This window comes from Oncorhynchus mykiss, chromosome 8 (assembly GCF_057628025.1).
Source record: "Oncorhynchus mykiss isolate SJ-2025 chromosome 8, ASM5762802v1, whole genome shotgun sequence".
NCBI classification, from domain to species: domain Eukaryota; kingdom Metazoa; phylum Chordata; class Actinopteri; order Salmoniformes; family Salmonidae; genus Oncorhynchus; species Oncorhynchus mykiss.
Genome location: NC_143029.1, coordinates 48,002,762 through 48,020,544, shown reverse-complemented (window position 1 = coordinate 48,020,544; position 17,783 = coordinate 48,002,762). Strand labels below are relative to the sequence as shown.

Sequence of the window (17,783 nt, the reverse complement as noted above, 5' to 3'; positions counted from 1 at the left end):
TAAAGAAAAAGGTTTATGTTTCTGTCTCCATATGATATGGTTAATATCCCATTATCCCGCAAATTTGTCCTGGGATAAACATTGAGTTGTTATTTTACCTGAAATGCACAAGGTCCTCTAATCCGACAATTAATCCACACATAAAACGGTCAACCGAGTTGTTTCTAGTCATCTCTCCTCCTTCCTGACTTCATAATGCGATTAGTTGCATTACCGCCACTAACCTCGGTCGTCTTTGTCACCCACGTGGGTATAACCAATGAGGAGATGGGAGAGGCAGGACTTGCAGCGCGATCTGCGTCAGAAATAGAACTGACTTCTATTTTAGCCCTTGGCAACACGCTCGTTTGCGGTGCGCGAGCATGAATTGAATAACAGATTTCTACATTTATTTTGCAACGCTCGGACACGCGAGCGGTGTCGTCAGCCGGCTGACCTTCATTCTTTGGCTGTTTATTAAATTTGAAGAGGATTGCACAGGTAGTACATTAGCAATACCAAGGTAGTTTGTTTGACATATGGCTAAATGTAGAGATCATGTATATTAATGACTTAAAAGCTGTTATGTAGTGCGGCACTTGTTCACGGATGTGAATGAGACGATTAGCTTTAAGATAAAACTTAATAGGTAGAGATCTATTGTAGGGCTAGGATAAAGAATTATAGAGCTAAATAAAATGTGCCTAGATTCTCTATTGGAGTAGGCCTATAAGATCCTAAAATAATTGGTGTCATCCTTTTACATTAAACTAAATCCCAATATTAAAAATTAATAAGGAATGGGTATTGTCAACAGGGTTGTTGTCTCTACTAGTGTGTGGCGTGCAGGTTAACACAGGCAGAGGGGTATTGTTAGAAGTAATCTTATTTCCATCCAACTCAGGCCTGTCAGTAGTTACACAAGGAAGTGTCGCTCATCTAATATTACCTTGAATGCTCCATCTGATATGAGCTCTCGAAATAGTGGCCTAGGAATTTTTCATTTGAATGCTAGAAGCTTGAGCCAAAAGCTAGATTTGATTGAAATACTGGTCTCACAATCACATGCTGACATGATTATATTTGAATCCTGAGTCCATTTCAACTTCTGTTCTGAAACAGTATGAATGCTTAGTTCTAAATGTGGTCCTTGGTCATAATGCACTATTAACGCTAGTGGGAGCTTATCTCCCACCCTCAGCTCTGGTATCTGCACTAAGAAAATTGCTTGAGTTAATGTCTTTTGTAAACTCTGAATAATTGATTATAAGAGATCTCAATCTGGATTGGCTCATGCCAGCATCGTTTAAATTAAAAGACATTTGTAACTAAATAAATCTTACCAGTCCTAATCCAAAAGACCCCCCAAAATGTACATTAATAGACCTTATCTTAACAAATACACCTCACAAATATATAGCTAGTGGGTTATTTGCTAATGACATCAGTGACCACTGCCCTATTGCATATATCAGAGATACTAGGCTAAAAAAACATGACCCACGTATAATTCTTAAGAGAAACTATAAACACTTCTCAGAGCAAGCCTTTATCCATGACCTTTAGCTTTTATCCGTAAACTGCATAATGGACCCAGTTTTAGCGTTCTTTCTTTTCACCAATTTTTACCTTCATGGCTGATAAACACGCCCCGTTAAAGCGACTTAGGGTAAAAAAAATATAAAAAAATGTTTTTAAATTGAACTAATCCTTGGTTCTTCTGTGATTTGAAAATCATTTTTCTGCAAAATAATCAAGCATGGGCCTTGGCGAGGAAAACTGGTGATTGGCTGCTTTTTTGGCAATTGAGAAATAAATGGACCGGGGGAATAAAAAAGGCAAAATCTAGGTATTTCCTTGATGCTATGACAGAGTCTGCTGGTGAACCCGATAAATTCTGGAAAACTGTCAACTCACTTAAACGAGGAAACTCCGACTTCCCTGCCGAAGTAAAATACATCGGAATCTGGGCTCATCAGTGACCGAGCTGAAATTTGTGATGTTTTTAAAAAGCATTTTTATTTCTGCTGGTTTTCTTTTTGAAAGAAAAAATGGCCAACTGGTATATTTTTTAGCCCCTCAGCCTTTAGCTGATGTGGAAAGCAGTAAACCGTTTTTTACATTTTCACAAAGTCAGAAGATGTCTTATCTGCAATAGATTATAAGAAATCATTAGGCGCTGACAATCTGGATCCATATTTACTCAAGTGTGCGGCACCTATTACTGCTGGTGTAGTGACATTTTTATGCTGGTTTAAAAAAAATATAAACTTGTGTATTGATTTTAAGTAACGCATTGATGGTTAGGTACATTGCAACGATGGTGCTTTTTTCAAGAATGTGCTTTTGTTAAATCATCAAGTTGATGTAGGCTGTGAGTCGATGATAAATTAACAGGCACCGCATTGATTATATGCAACGCAGGACAAGCTAGTTAACCTAGTAATATCAACCACGTGTAGTTAACCACTAGTTATGTGAAGTTACCATTAAACTTACTTTGGCTCCTTGCAGCCAGAAGGTCCTTTTGATGCTGCACCCACAACAGGTGGTCAGCCTGCCAAGCAGGTCTCCTCGTAATGTAATCGGCGTCCATAAAGGCTGATTACCGATTGTTATGAAAACTTGAAACTCTGCCCTAATTAAAACAAAAAATAGCCGAGGTGATAAACGACCATGGAATAAACACAAAATATGGGTGGAGAGGGTTGGTTTTACCTCGCTCTGGATGATCCGTACTGCATGTATTCGTGGCTATCGTGCCATGGCTGTGTCAGGGTCGATTGGAATTTAAAATTAGGCATCACCCAAGACAAATTAGGCATTAAATTAGGCATCACCCAAGACAAATGTTCTGTCAGTCAATAGCGTCCGTTAGAATTTGTTCCTTTTTGTCAGACTAAAACAGGATATAAATGACTACATAAAACATCTTGGATGTAAAGAACTGGTCTCGCAATACACAAAAAAAGTTAGGACACCTACTCATTCAAGGGTTTCTTTATTTCCTACATTGTAGAATTGAAGACATCAAAACCATTAACACATATGGAATCCTGTAGTAACCAACAAAAAAAAAAAATATTTTGTGTGAGATTCTTCAAAAAGTTGCCACCCTTTGCCTTGACAGCTTTACGCTTTCTCTTAACCAGCTTCATGAGGTAGTCACCTGGAATGTATTTCAATTAACAGGTGTGCCTTTTTAAAAGATAATTTGTGGAATTTATTTCCTTCTTAATGCGTTTGAGCCAATCAGTTGTGTTGTGACAAGGTAAGGTGGTATATGGAAGATGGTCTTTTACCAAATATGGCAAAGTCCATATTGGCAAGAACAGCTCAAAAAAAGCAACGATAAATGACAGTCCATTACTTTAAGAAGGTCAGTCAATCCGGAACATGTCAAGACTTAGCGTTTTGTCAAGTGCATTTGCAAAAACCAAGCGCTATGATGAAACTGGACCTTGCGAGGACCCTAACAGTAAAGGAAGACCCAGAGTTACCTTTGCTGCAGAGGATAAGTTCATTAGAGTTACCAGCCTCAGATTACAGCCAAAAATTGCTACAGAGTTCAAATAACAGACATCTTAATGCCAACTTCAGAGGAGACTGCGTGAAACAGTCATGGTCGAATTGCAGCAAAGAAACCACTACTAAAGGACACCAATAATAAGAGAATTGCTTGGGTGAAGAAACAAGCAATGGAAATGTCTTGGGTCAGATGAGTCCAAATTTGAGATTTTTGGTTCCAACTGCCATGTCTTTGAGAGATGCAGTGTAGGTGAACGGGTGACCGCCGCATGTGTGGTTCCCACCATGAAGCATGGAGGAGCTGTGATGGTGCGTCGCTGGTGACACGGTCTGTGATTTATTTAAAATTCAAGGCACACTTAACCAGCATGCCTACCACAGCATTCTGAAGGCTGCATTTGGTTTGCGCTTAGTGGGACTATAAATTTGTTTTTCAACAGGACAATGACCCAACACACCCCCAGGCAGTGTAAGGGCTATTTGATCAAGAAGGAAAGTGATGGAGTACTACATCAGATGACCTGGCCTCCACAATCCCCCAACACCAACCAAATTGAGATGGTTTGGGATGAGTTGGACAGCAGAGTGAAGGAAAAGCAGCCAACAAGTGCCCAGCATGTGGGAACTCCTTCAAGACTGTTGGAAAAGTATTCCAGGTGAAGCTGGTTGAGAGGATCCCAAGACTGTGCAAAGCTGTCAAAGGGTGGCTACTTTGACAAATCTAAAATATATTTTGATTTGTTTAACACTTTTTTGGTTACTACATGATTACATTTGTGTCATTTCATAGTTGTGATGTCTTCACCATTAATCTACAATGTAGAAAATAAAAATATAGAAAACCTCTTGAATGAGTAGGTTCATCCAAACGTTTGAATGGTACTCTATACACACGAAAAATACAACGCTAGAAAGATATTGCTCAACAGACGAAGAACCTCGGGCAGCTGTCTGGGAAGAACATAGAATTGTCTAATATCACATGTCTAATATCACAAGTATTCAGACCCTTTGCTCAGTACCTTGTTGAAGCACATTTGGCAGTGATTACAGCCTCAAATCTTCTTGGGTATGACGCTATAAGCTTCACACACCTGTATGAGTTTCTCCCATTCTTCTCTGCAGATTCTCTCATGCTCTGTCGGTTTGGATGGGCGATCAGGTACAAGCCCGGGCTCTGGCTGGGCCGCTCAAGGACATTCAGAGACTTGTCCCGAAGTCACTCCTGCGTCGTCTTGGCTGTGTGCTTTGGATCGTAGTCCTGTTAGAAGGTGAACCTTCGCCCCAGTCTGAGCGCTTTGGAGCAGGTCTTTTTTAAAATTTTTATGAAGGATCTTGCTGTACTTTGCTTTGTTCATCTTTCCTTTTACTGAGGAGTGACTTCCGCCTGGCCACTACCATAAAGGCCTGATTGGTGAAGTGCTGCAGAGATGGTTGTCCTTCTGGAAGGTTCTCCCATCTCTAAAGAGGAACTCTGGAGCTCTGTCAGGGTGACCATCAGATTCTTGGTCACCTCCCTGACCAAGGACATTCTCCCCCGATTGCTGGTTGGCTGGTGGGGCAGCTCTAGTAACAGTCTTAGTGGTTCCAAACGTCTCAATTTAAGAATGATGGATGCCACTGTGTTCCTGGAGACCTTTAATGCTGCATAAATGTTTTGGTACCATTCCCCAGATCTGTGCCTCAACATCCTGTCTTGGTGCTCTACGGACAATTCCTTCAACCTCACGGCTTGTTTTTTTGCTCTGACATGCACTGTGGGACAGGTGTGTGCCATTTCAGAGCTCTTTCAGAGTGACCATTGGGTTCTTGGTCACCTCCCTGACCAAGGATCTTCTCCCCCAATTGCTCAGTTTGGCCGGGCGGCCAGCTCTAGGAAAGGTCTTGGTGGTTCCAAACTTCTTCCATTTAAGAATGATGTAAGCCACTGTTCTTGGGGACCTTCAAAGCTGCAGACATTTTTGTGTCCTTCCCCAGATCTGTCCCTCGACAACATTCCTGTCTCGGAGCTCTATGAACAACTCCTGCGACCTCATGGCTTGGTTCTTGCTCTGACATGCACTGTCAACTGTGGGACCTTACATAGACAGTTGTGTGCATTTTGAAATCAGGTCCAATCAATTGAATTTAACACAGGTGGACTCCAATCATGTAAAAATATCTCAAGGATGATCAATGGCAACAGGATGCACCTAATCTCAATTTCCAGTCTCATAGCAAAGGGTCTGAATATTTATGTAAAAGGTATCCGTTTTTACCTTTAAAAAAAAAAAAAAAAAAAGTTTTCAAATGTATTAAAACAGTTGTTGCTTTGCCATTATGGTGGTGTGTATACTGATGGAAAAAAAATAAACGTAATCAATTTTAGAATAAGGCTGTAATGTAACAAAATGTGGAAGGGGTCTGAATACTTTCAGAATGCACTGTATAAACTGATTCCTTCAAAATACACAAACAAGCCAACCGGTGTCTGTCAAGTCTTGTTCGTATCACTATGTTTTTGTTAAGGGTTATCGTTTTTATTTTACATTTTGATTGTATTTTATGCATTTCTTTCTTTAATTGAACAATACAAAAATAACACTTATTTAGTTTACCTTCTTAGCTACGAGTTCACGCTTTGTCTAGGGCAGTGAATAAATAAGGGCTATGCAGACGTGAGCATCCTGAAGCAACAAAAGCACAAATAAAAAAGCAGCGGGGGTGTGCTGACACGTGCTGTTCAGAAATATGTATTGCAGTAACATGCAGTTCATAATGTTAGCACTAAGCGTCACTATTTGTATTGAGAACATTTACTACAGTGCTTTCCTACAGTCAAAGGTCATGCAAACAATCAGTCATCACTAGTTACAAAGTCAGAATCCCGGCCCACTTAAAAATATGTCTCTTCTTAAAATGTTATTTTAAACATAACCCTAACCACAGTGCTAACCTTATGCCTAAACTTAAGTGAAGCCAACTTTACAATAGACAATTTTGACTTTGTTTCCACTTGATGGCACAGCCACAAGAGCTCTCATAAGTTAGCGGTTCATTACTTATCCAAACCCTATGAATATTACACTGTTACTCAATACAAAAAGTATTGGATGGATGGATGGAGATATATATATATATATATATATATATATATCTCTCTCTCTCTCTCAACTGCAAATTTCATGCACTGATTAATACAAAAAAAAATGTATGCAGGCAAACACTTGCACTGGTTTTAATAACACGCATTTATTAATTTAGCAAGCTATAGTTAGCTGACGCACTTTTGTACATCGCGTTGTAACGTACAATTGACCTTATATTAGCGCCCAAAAAACATAATACTTCCAGGTCAACTGTAGTACAGTTGAGTACCACAATCTCGACCCTTTCCAGCAAAATCAATGACGAGACCGTCATGCTGCCCGTCTCTGCATGATTGAAGAAAATGAGCTCCGTCTGGTCTTTTTAAAAATGGCAGGTGGGGAAGCGAAACCTACAGCGTGATAGGGGGAGATAAGCTGTGTGGGCAAACTGCTTTTTATACCTGATCTGTCCAACTTATCACCTCTAAAATGTAAATAAAACACTAAAGAGTTAATGTGTCATTACATACCCATTTGAAGGTTTGTGTCAAATTTGAATAAGGTTTTTAGGGTGGCGCTAAAGTTATCCTCAGAAGTAAACAGCGTCTGTTGCGGCTTTTGAGAGTCATGATGTCTCGATGCAAAAAACGAATGCATTCAGTTGTACAATTGACTAGGTTACCCGATCACTATCCCCTTCTTGTTTTTAATCTGTGAGAGAAGCGCTACACCTGGTGGAGAAAGGCTGTACGACAGAAAAAGTTGCATTATGCATGCTGTACGTTACGTCATGACACGTCACAATTTAACGTACAGCGTCAGAGTGGTCAGTATTTTCAACTTTCCCCCAATACTCATCGGGCTATTACCATGTAAATCAACGCTAGAATAGAAACGTCCAGATTGTAGCAACTGTTGGCATCAGTCCCATTTGTTTTCATTGAAGCCGTACGGAATGGGGTTCGTCAACAGTAGCTGGCTAGTTACAACAACCTTATCATGAAGGCAAGCACATGGACTAAAGGAACTGCACCAACTGTTGCTTTTTGTAGATTGCATATTTCGGAAAGCTAACTAAACCGACAAGCCCAGACAGAAAGTGTTATTTTTGTATTAAGTCAAAAGACGAGTTCATTTATGCGCCAGCCCAGCACTAGCTAACAGCTGTTAGCACATCAGCAAAGGATTGCTAGCTAGCTGGCTGGCTAGATTTACAAGGGTTAACTAGACAGTTAATGTTAACTAGCTAAGTGAGGACGTGATAAGGACAGGCCTGCTTGCTCGGTGAAATGTACTTTTGATTATTTCAAATGTTCTGGCAGTGCAGGCCACTCAACATCAAACCACCATACTTTCTCCCATTATAACACAGGACTGAATGATATTCAATAAGCAGCTCACGTAGCGCACCCTCTTCAGGCAACCATTGAACATTTTAGAACATCAACGCATTTAAGTTGCAGGCGTATTTGTTCATTATATCGGCACGATCGGTGGAATAATCGATACACATAGACATCGGTGAAAGGCTAACCGATAAATTGGTCAGGCTCTAATAGTATGTCTTGTCCTTTACCTGTGTATGTGGCTTCCTTGACTCCATAGGCAAGTGCTCCTGCCCCTATAAGCAGCTTGAACCCAAGACCTGCACCCCTTGGACCAGAGCCCATTCTGCTAGCCATCTGCCTCAACTGCCCTAGCAAACCCTGTAAAATGAGGGAGAGAAAAGAGAAAGCTCAAACAATGGCAGTTACAGGACAGTCAGACAGAGATTAAATCAGTCACGGTGGTAGCTAGCTGGACTTTAAGAGCATGTGGTTATCACATAATGGAGCAGACTTCAAAATAAATTGTGTAACATCTACTACTAGCAAAATCTGTAGATATTGTTATGATGGTCTGATTAATCATTTGTGTGCAAACTTTTCCTTACAAGCCACAATGTTGAATGACATTTAAACTTACGATATCGGTAACGTTAGCACGGTTTTTCCTTTTGCTACTCAAAATTTGACAACATATCCACAAGAGGTTATGCTTTACCCGAGTTAGGCACAGAGGTAAAGTTTTTATCTTTGATATTCAATTAATGACAATGAAAGTGGTATATCTGGAATCAGGGCAGAATATAAAACTAATTTTACCTTGGTAAAACCATATAGAATACCACAGTTTGAGTCATAATACCCATAAAACCTTGATGGCAAACAGGGAAATGGTTCAAATTCACCATACGGGAATTTTAGAAATGGCTGTGTTTCATGTAAGCATACCCTGGGGTGACGTTTTGACAACCGTGTAATATATTTGCCTGTATTTACCCCCCTAAAAATGAAATGCTAATTGACTGCTAATATGGCTAACAAAGATGTACATATGCCATGATCTGGATGAGACTGCTGAATCGAGGCAAAGGGAAGAATCTCTGGATTAACTATCTAATGTCAGCTAAATGTAGTTGTATCTCTTTAAATTGACAATTCTGTAAACTGTCTTGTGCATGATTTGAACTGACACAATAGAGCCCCACATAATACCAATAAAACCTAGAGGTCAAACAGGGAAATGGTTCCAATCGTTTTTCCACCATAAGGGATTTTAGAAACACTTAATATAAGGGCTGTGATTCGTGTAGCCTTACCCTGGCGTGACATTTTGATAACCATGTAAATCTCTCTCCGACAAGCTGACTTTCATCCTTATATTTGACTCCATTTACTTTCAGATAAAAAAAAATAAAAAAAACTGCTAAATTGGCATCAACATAGAATTCATGCAAGACTACAAATCCCTGCAGGTCATCTCTAGCTGACATCTTTGCTAAATTGTGTCAATTTAAAACTTGCACAAGACAGTGCACAGAATTGTCCATTTAAAGAAATGTAACCAATTGATGATTCATTACTACATTTAACTAACATTAGATAGAGATTCTTACATTTGGCTCGTTTCGGCAGTCTCAGCCATATCATGGCATTTGTCATTTTTAATGATAGCCACATTAGCGTTTCATTTTGGGGGAGTAAATACATCACCTTGACCGAGAGAGATTTACACGGTTATCAAAAGGTCATGCTAAGGTAAGCCTACACGAAACCGAGACCTAATTTGAAGTGTTCCTAAAATCACATATGGGGAAAATGAATGGTGCCAAAAAACTATTGGAACCAAGTTTACTGTGGATATTGTGTCTCAAATTTCGAGTAGAGTATACTGTACTTTTATGCAACACTCTGGCTTGTAAGGAACATTTACGATTTTGCGCACACTTCTCAGGCTGTAACGATTTTTTACAGCCTGATTAATCAGACTAGTGTCATGTTATCTTCGTGGCAACCTTCAACTTCATCCTGTAATAATGGACAATTACAAAACAAGTGGGTGTGGACTAACGTTAACTAGCAAAGATTCTCAAACGGATAAGCTCGAGCTTGCAGTATACTTACAGGATAATGTAGTTACTATCTATACGAATTGGTGTCTCAGCTATGAATGGTCTACCTCGCAAACCACTGTCTATCTTGCTAGTTAAGTCAGCTATCATTCTCATTCAAAAGCTAATGCTAGGTTGCATAGCTGGCTAACATGGTTGCTTCTACGGCGTTCCGTTTGTTCAATATTGCACAAGTTAATTGCCCAAATAATGTAGCTACTGTATTCGCTAGCTGCTTAAAAATGACGGTTTCAACTTACACCGGGCTCTTTATTCGCCATGCTTTGTTCTTGTTGGAAAACGTAACTTGAAGTGAATCGAAGGTCGCGTGTGTTGAAAGTAGCACTTCCTGTGGGTGGAGCATCATTGAAAAATGTAGGCTTTATTTATTTCAGCGAGCTAAACACACCTGCTGCTGCAAACAGAAGCTCAAAATGCACAGATTCCAGTATGATGCAATTCAGTATGCTGAAATTGTACAATTATTACAAAACGGAGGTAAAGCAATGGTCTCATTCTGAAATGTACAGAAGTTGAATTCACTGTAGACAATTACATTTTACACATTGTACATAAATGTGACTCAAATGTATCCAGTCCCTACATGGTCTATTGGCCCCTATGAGTCTCTAAAGCCTTGTTCACACTGGCAGTTTGAAGTAACTCAAGTGTTCCGTATATAGCCAAATTGAATCTGATCTCTTTCCTGCAGTCTGAACAGCCAAAAAGCACATGCAATCAGATATTTCTAAACACATTTCAATCCACCTTCATAGGTCAAATCAAATTTTATTGCTCACAAACACGTGTTTAGCAGATGTTATTACGGGTGTAGCGAAATTGTGTTTCTTGCTCTGACAGTGCAGTAATATCTAACAATTAATATCTAACAATTTCACAACATATACCCAATACACACAAATCTAAGTAAAGGAATAGAATTAAGAATATATAAATATATGGACGAGCAATGTCAGAGCGGCATAGACTAAGATACAGTAGAATAGTATAGAATACAGTTGATACATATGAGATTAGTCATGCAAGATATGAAAACATTATTAAAGTGACTAGTGTTCCATTTATTAAAGTGGCCAGTGATTTCAAGTCTAAGTACATGTAACGGATGTGAAATAGCTAGCTAGTTAGCGGTGGTGCGCGCTAAATAGTGTTTCAATCGGTGACGTCACTTGCGCTGAGACCTTAAAGTAGTGGTTCCCCTTGCTCTGCAAGGGCAGCGGCTTTTGTGGAGCGATGGGTAACGATGCTTCGTGGGTGACTGTTGTTGATGTGTGCAGAGGGTCCCTGGTTCGCGCCCGGATATGGCTGAGGGGACGGTTTAAAGTTGCTGTTACATTGGTGCCGTGACCCGGATCACTGGTTGCTGCAGAAAAGGAGGAGGTCAAAAGGGGGGTGAGTGTAACGGATGTGAAATAGCTAGCTAGTTAGCGGTGGTGCGCGCTAAATAGCGTTTCAATTGGTGACGTCACTTGCGCTGAGACCTTGCAGTAGTGGTTCCCCTTGCTCTGCAAGGGCCGCGGCTTTTGTGGAGCGAAGGGTAACGATGCTTCGTGGGTGACTTGTTTATGTGTGCAGAGGGTCCCTGGTTCGAGCCCGGGTATGGGCGAGGGGACCATTTAAAGTTATACTGTTACATACACTACCGGTCAAAAGTTTTAGAACACCTACTCATTCAAGGTTTTTTCTTTATTTTTACTATTTTCTACATTGTAGAATAATAGTGATGACATCAAAACGATAAAATAGCACATATGGAATCATGTAGTATTAAAAAAAAAGTGTTAAACCGATTCTTTAAAGTAGCCACACTTTGCCTTTGACAGCTTTGCACACTCTTGGAATTCTCTCAACCAGCTTCATGAGGTCGTCACCTGGAATGCATTTCAATTAACAGGTGTGCCTGTGGAATTTCTTTCCTTATTGCTTTTGAGCCAATCAGTTGTCATGGACTCAAACGGTGGTATACAGAAGATGGCCCTATTTGGTAAAAGACCAACTACATATTATGGCAAGAACAGCACAAATAAGCAAAGAGAAACAACAGTCCATCGTTACTTTAAGACATGAAGGTCAGTCTATCTGGAAAATGTCAAGAACTTTGAAAGTTTCTTCAAGTGCAGTCGCAAAAACCATCAAGCACTATGATGAAACTGCCTCTCATGAGGACCGCCACAGGAAAGGAAGACCCAGAGTTAACTTTGCTGCAGAGGATAAGTGCATTAGTTACCAGCCTCAGAAATTGCAGCCTAAAAATAAATGCTTCAGGGTTCAAGTAACAGACACATCACAAGCATTTCGTTACACTCGCATTAATATCTGCTAACCGTGTGTAGGTGACCAATAAAATTGGATTTTGATTTGACATCAACATCAACTGTTCAGAGGAGACTGTGTGAATCAGATCTTCAAGGTCGAATTGCTACAAAGAAACCCCTACTAAAGGACACCAATAATAAGAAGAGACTTGCTTGGGCCAAGAACACGAGCATTGGACATTAGACTAGTAGAAATCTGTCCTTTGGTCTGATGAGTCCAAACTTGAGATTTTTGGTTCCAACCGCCATCTCTTTGTGAGATGCAGAGTAGGTGAACGGATGATCTCTGCATGTGTGGTTCCCACCGTGAAGCATGGAGGAGGAGGTGTGCTGGTGTTTCAAACCACCTTCGTAGGTCAAATAAATACAATTTTATTGGTCACATACACATGTTTAGCAGATGTTATTGCGGGTATAGCGAAATTCAAATTTGAACAAAAAGGAGAGTGATGGAGTGCTATAACAATTGACCTGACCCCCACAATCCCCTGACCTCAAGCAAATTGAGATGGTGTGGGATGAGTTGGACCGCAGAGTGAAGGAAAAGCAGCCAATAAGTGCTCAGCATATGTGGGAACTCATTAAAGACTGTTGGAAAAGCATTCCGGGTGAAGCTGGTTGAGAGAATGCTAAGAGTGTGCAAAGCTGTCATCAAGGCAAAGGTTGGCTATTTGAAGAATCTCAAATATAAAATATATTTTGATTTGTTTAACACTTTTTTGGTTACTGTAACGGCCGTTGTTGGTGGAAGAAGGTGAGGACCAAAGTGCAGCGTGGTATGTGTCCATATTTATTAGAATTAACACGGAAATAACCAAAATAACAAAGAGAAACGACCGAAAACCGTTCTGGCTGGTGCAGACACACAACAGACAACAGAAAATAATCACCCACGAAACACAATAGAAAACCCACCTAAATATGGTTCTCAATCAGGGACAACGATAGACAGCTGCCTCTGATTGAGAACCATACCAGGTCAAACATAGAAATAGCAAATCATAGAAGAACTAACATAGACAACCCACCCGACTCATGCCCTGACCATACTAAAACAAAGACATGATAAAAGAACTAAGGTCAGAACGTGACAGTTACTACATGATTCCATATGTGTTATTTCAATAGTGTTGATGTCTTCACTTTTATTCTACAATGTAGAAAATAGTAAAAATAAAGAAAAACCCTTGAATGAGTAGGTGTTCTAAAACTTTTGACCGGTAGTGTATATAGGCAGCAGCCTCTATGTGCTAGTGATGGCTATTTAACAGTCTGGTGGCCTTGGCTGTTTTTCAGTCTCTCGGTCCCAGCTTTGATGCACCTGTACTGACCTCGCCTTCTGGATGATAGTGGGGTGAACAGGCAGTGGCTCAGGTGGTTGTTGTCCTTGATCTTTTTGGCCTTCCTGTGATCTTTGGTGCTGTAGGTGTCCTGGAGGGTAGGTAGTTTGCCCTCTGTGATGTGTTATGCAGACCGAACCACCCTCTGGAGAGCCCTGCGATTGCGTGCGGTGCAGTTGCCACACCTAGCGGTGATACAGCCCGACAGGATGCTCTCAATTGTGCATCTGTAAAAGCTTGTGAGGGTTTTAGGTGCCAAGCCAAATTTCTTCAGCCTTCAGCCACTATCTGTTTGGATGGACCATTTTAGTTTGTCAGTGATTTGTACACCTTCTCCACTGAGGTCCCGCCCTAAGAGCTAGAAGCAAGGCAGCCCTCTTTCATTTCGCTGCCATTTTAGCCATGTTGGTTTGAAATATTTATTTTATTTAACCCTTAATTAACCAGGAAAGGCTCATTGGGATTTGAAATCTAATTTTCAAGAGCGCCCTGGCCAAGATAGGCAGCACAAAGTCATTACACAATTACAGACAGACAACATGAAAAACTACAGGTAATCTAGTAAAAAAACATAACATTCACAAGAGAATAATAAAATCATAAAACAGCTAATTAAAAACATTGACAGGTCAGGGAATCAGCCTCAAAATTCTTCATCAATGCTTTAAAAACACCAATCGGGACAAGATCTTCCAGTTTAAAAGTACATAAATGCCCTTTTACCAAATTCAGTTCAGACATTTGGAACAGTGTGCAGGATAAAGTCTTGCGAACGAAGAGAGTACCCACCACATTTCTGAACAATAAAAATGCCCATATAAAATAGTAGTAAACCCAAAATGGCTTTGTAAATAAAAGTATACCAGTGACTGAGCCTATGAATGACTAGAGAAGGCCAGCCAACCCTGGTATATAATAAAGTGCAGTGGTGCGTAAATGTTTTGCAGTTTAAAATAAATCTCAATGCTCCATGGTAAATGGTGTCAATTGATCTCAAACACTGACCGGAAGCATTCATATGTAAAATATCCCCATAGTCTAGTATAGGCATGAATGTAGCTGATACTAGCCTCCTTCTGGCTTCAAAAGAAAACACAGCATGGTAGCAACACAACATGACAACAACATGGTAGAAACATAACTTGGCAGCAGCACAACATGGTAGCAGCACAAAACATGATACAAACATTTTTGGGCACAGACAACAGCACAAAGGGCAAGAAGGTAGAGACAACAATACATCACGCGAAGCAGCAACTGTCAGTAAGAGCGTCCATGATTGAGTCTTTGAATGAAGAGATAAAACGGTCCAGTTGGAGTGTTTTTTGCAAGCGACCCAGGGATGTGTGTGCTTTGGGAACCTTTAACAGATTGTGACTGGCAGAACGGGTGTTGTATGTGGAGGATGAGGACTGCAGTAGGTATCTCAGATAAGGTGGAGTGAGGCCTAAGGGGTTTTTATAAATAAGCATCAACCAGTGGGTCTTGTGATGGGTATACAGAGATGACCAGTTTACAGAGTAGTATAGAGTGCAGATCTGCTTGTCTCAAATTAATACTAGATTATTGGTCACCAGGATTAGTTATTTGATTCTAGTCTCTTAATAATTGCATAATGGTGCAAGTTAGACACATGTTCATTATAGTCATACTAAGTGGTGACGCAAGGCTCGCTACCTTCACGAGATCCTCTAGAGACTCACAGAGCCTGTTGCATTGATTCACATAATAATGGAGTCAGATGAATAAATGTAGTTTATGATTATATTCAACATCATTTCTACATAATGGTTGGATCATTTCCATCCAACTACAGGAGGACTATCCGTACCAAACTTTTAAGTTGTATTTCCCGGTACTAGCATTTCATCCCATCCTAAAGGTTTAGACATGATACATTCCATAAACAATGTCAACTACGCTTTGGCCCAATTATTGCTCACACAATTGGTTTTATGCAAAATTGAAAAACAATGTAACTGGGTATCAAAATGGCATGCTAATACTTCAAGAATTCCTTGCGATCTGAACGACAGCCTTTTTTGCATTCCCCCAATTGTCCAAATGTGTAATCCGTACCCTTGCCGAAAACATGGACAGTAATTGTTTGAGCACATTCCAAAATTTGAAAGACACATACACATTACCGTTCAACTCTGTTTTTTCTGCATTTGCCCACTTAGGTCAGCTATGCTGGTCTATGGAATCCCTTAGGAAACCCAACTGCCGGACCATCTAATGATGGGATTTATAAATATATTATCTTGGCTCCCGAAAGGACTGATCTCTTTAAAGTATAAGCAACTTTTGGAAAGCTCATATTCTGAGCCATTAAAAAGTATGGTCCACAGATCTAACTGAATCTGAACAACCTTAAGGATCAGTGTTTCACTAGTGGGACAAATTCCGGTGAAACTGGAGGGCGCGGAATTCAAATAAATAATCATACATATTATGGATTTTAAACATTTATGTACATATACGTGTCTTATATCAGATGAAAGCTTAAATTATTGTTAATCTAACTGCACTGTCCGGTTTACATTAGCTATTACAGCGAAAACATGCCATGCGATTGTTTGAGGACGACGCCCCGCATCAAAATATTTTTCCACCGGCTCAAGTTTCATACATTCACATATAACAATAAAATATTCACTTACTTTTTGAAAATCGTCCTCTGATTTGTCATCCAAGGGGTCCCAGCTATAACATGTAGTGTCATTTTGTTAAATAAAATCCTTCTTTATATCCCAAAAAGTCAGTTTAGTTGGCGCCATCGATTTGAGTAATCCACTCGATCAACTTGCAGAGAAACGAATCCGAAAATCTACCCCTAAACTTTGTTTCAACAAGTCAAACTACATTTCTATTTACTCCTCAGATACCCTAAAATGTAATCAAACTATAATATTTATTTCAGAAAGAAGTATGTTCAATAGGAAACAAATTTTAGCAGGTGCATAATGTCTTCAAGGCGCAACCAAACACAAATTTCCAAGACAGTGTCCCTCAACTAAAACTGTTATTTCTCATTCATTTTTGAAATTACAAGCATGAAACCTTGAACATAGACTGCTGACACAATGTGGAAGCTGCTATAGAAATTGCATCGAGAGAGCTAATTTTCAATATGACCTTTCTCTTAAATTTCTAAGAGGATGGTCTCTCATTTAGGATTTTCTCCTACCATATCTATTGTATTATATTCTCCTACATTATTTTAACATTTCTACAAACTTCAAAGTGTTTTCTTGCATATCCTGGCTTCAGGGCCTGAGCTACAGGCAGTTTACTTTGGGCACGTCTGTCACGTTCTGACCTTTATTTCCGTTGTTTTGTCATTATTTAGTATGGTCAGGGCGTGAGTTGGGGTGGGCAGTCTATGTTTGTTTTTCTATGATTTTGGGATTTGTATGTTTCGGCCTAGTATGGTTCTCAATCAGAGGCAGGTGTCATTAGTTGTCTCTGATTGAGAATCATACTTAGGTAGTCTGGGTTTCATTGTTTGTTTGTGGGTGATTGTCTATGTTGATTGCTTGTGTCAGCACAGTTCTCATTAGCTTCACAGTCGTTATTTCGTTTATTGTTTTTGTATAGTGTGTTTCAGTGTTCAGTGTTTTCTTTATTAAATATCAAGATGAACACAAACCACGCCGCATTTTGGTCCTCCGATCCTTCTCGCCTCTCCTCTTCAGATGAAGAGGAGGAAGACCGTGACAACGTCATTCAGGCAGGAAGTGGGAGAAAAAAGCGGCCAAGCCCTAAGAAGTTTTAAAACCAGTTATGCATTAGGGGGCGCTATTAAAATTTTTGGATGAAAAACGTTCCCGTTTTAAACAAGATATTTTGTCACGAAAAGATGCTCGACTATGCATATAATTGACAGCTTTGGAAAGAAAACACTCTGACGTTTCCAAAACTGCAAAGATATTGTCTGTGAGTGCCACAGAACTGATGTTACAGGCGAAATCCAGATAAAAATCCAACCAGGAAGTGCAGCATTTTTTGAAACCGCCTCATGCCAATGACTCCTTATATGGCTGTGGATAAGCTACGAATGAGCTTACGTTTTCCACGTATTCCCCAAGGTGTCTAC

The 17,783-nt window shown here is 39.9% G+C and overlaps 1 protein-coding gene across 2 annotated transcripts in view; it reads right to left on the bottom strand.

Annotated features, from left to right (window-relative positions):
* The window catches only part of phb2a (prohibitin 2a), a 35,010-nt gene extending 23,172 nt beyond the window's left edge, over positions 1–11,838 (bottom strand). For both annotated transcript variants that reach the window (XM_021612665.3, XM_021612666.3), the window contains exons 1-2: positions 10,269–11,838; positions 8,152–8,281 (exon numbers count right to left, since the gene is read on the bottom strand). In XM_021612665.3, coding sequence (XP_021468340.1) covers positions 8,152–8,281; positions 10,269–10,289 — 151 coding nt within the window. In that variant the 5' untranslated portion in view covers positions 10,290–11,838. The remainder of the gene's footprint in view (positions 1–8,151; positions 8,282–10,268) is intronic.
* Positions 11,839–17,783: the final 5,945 nt, after the last annotated feature.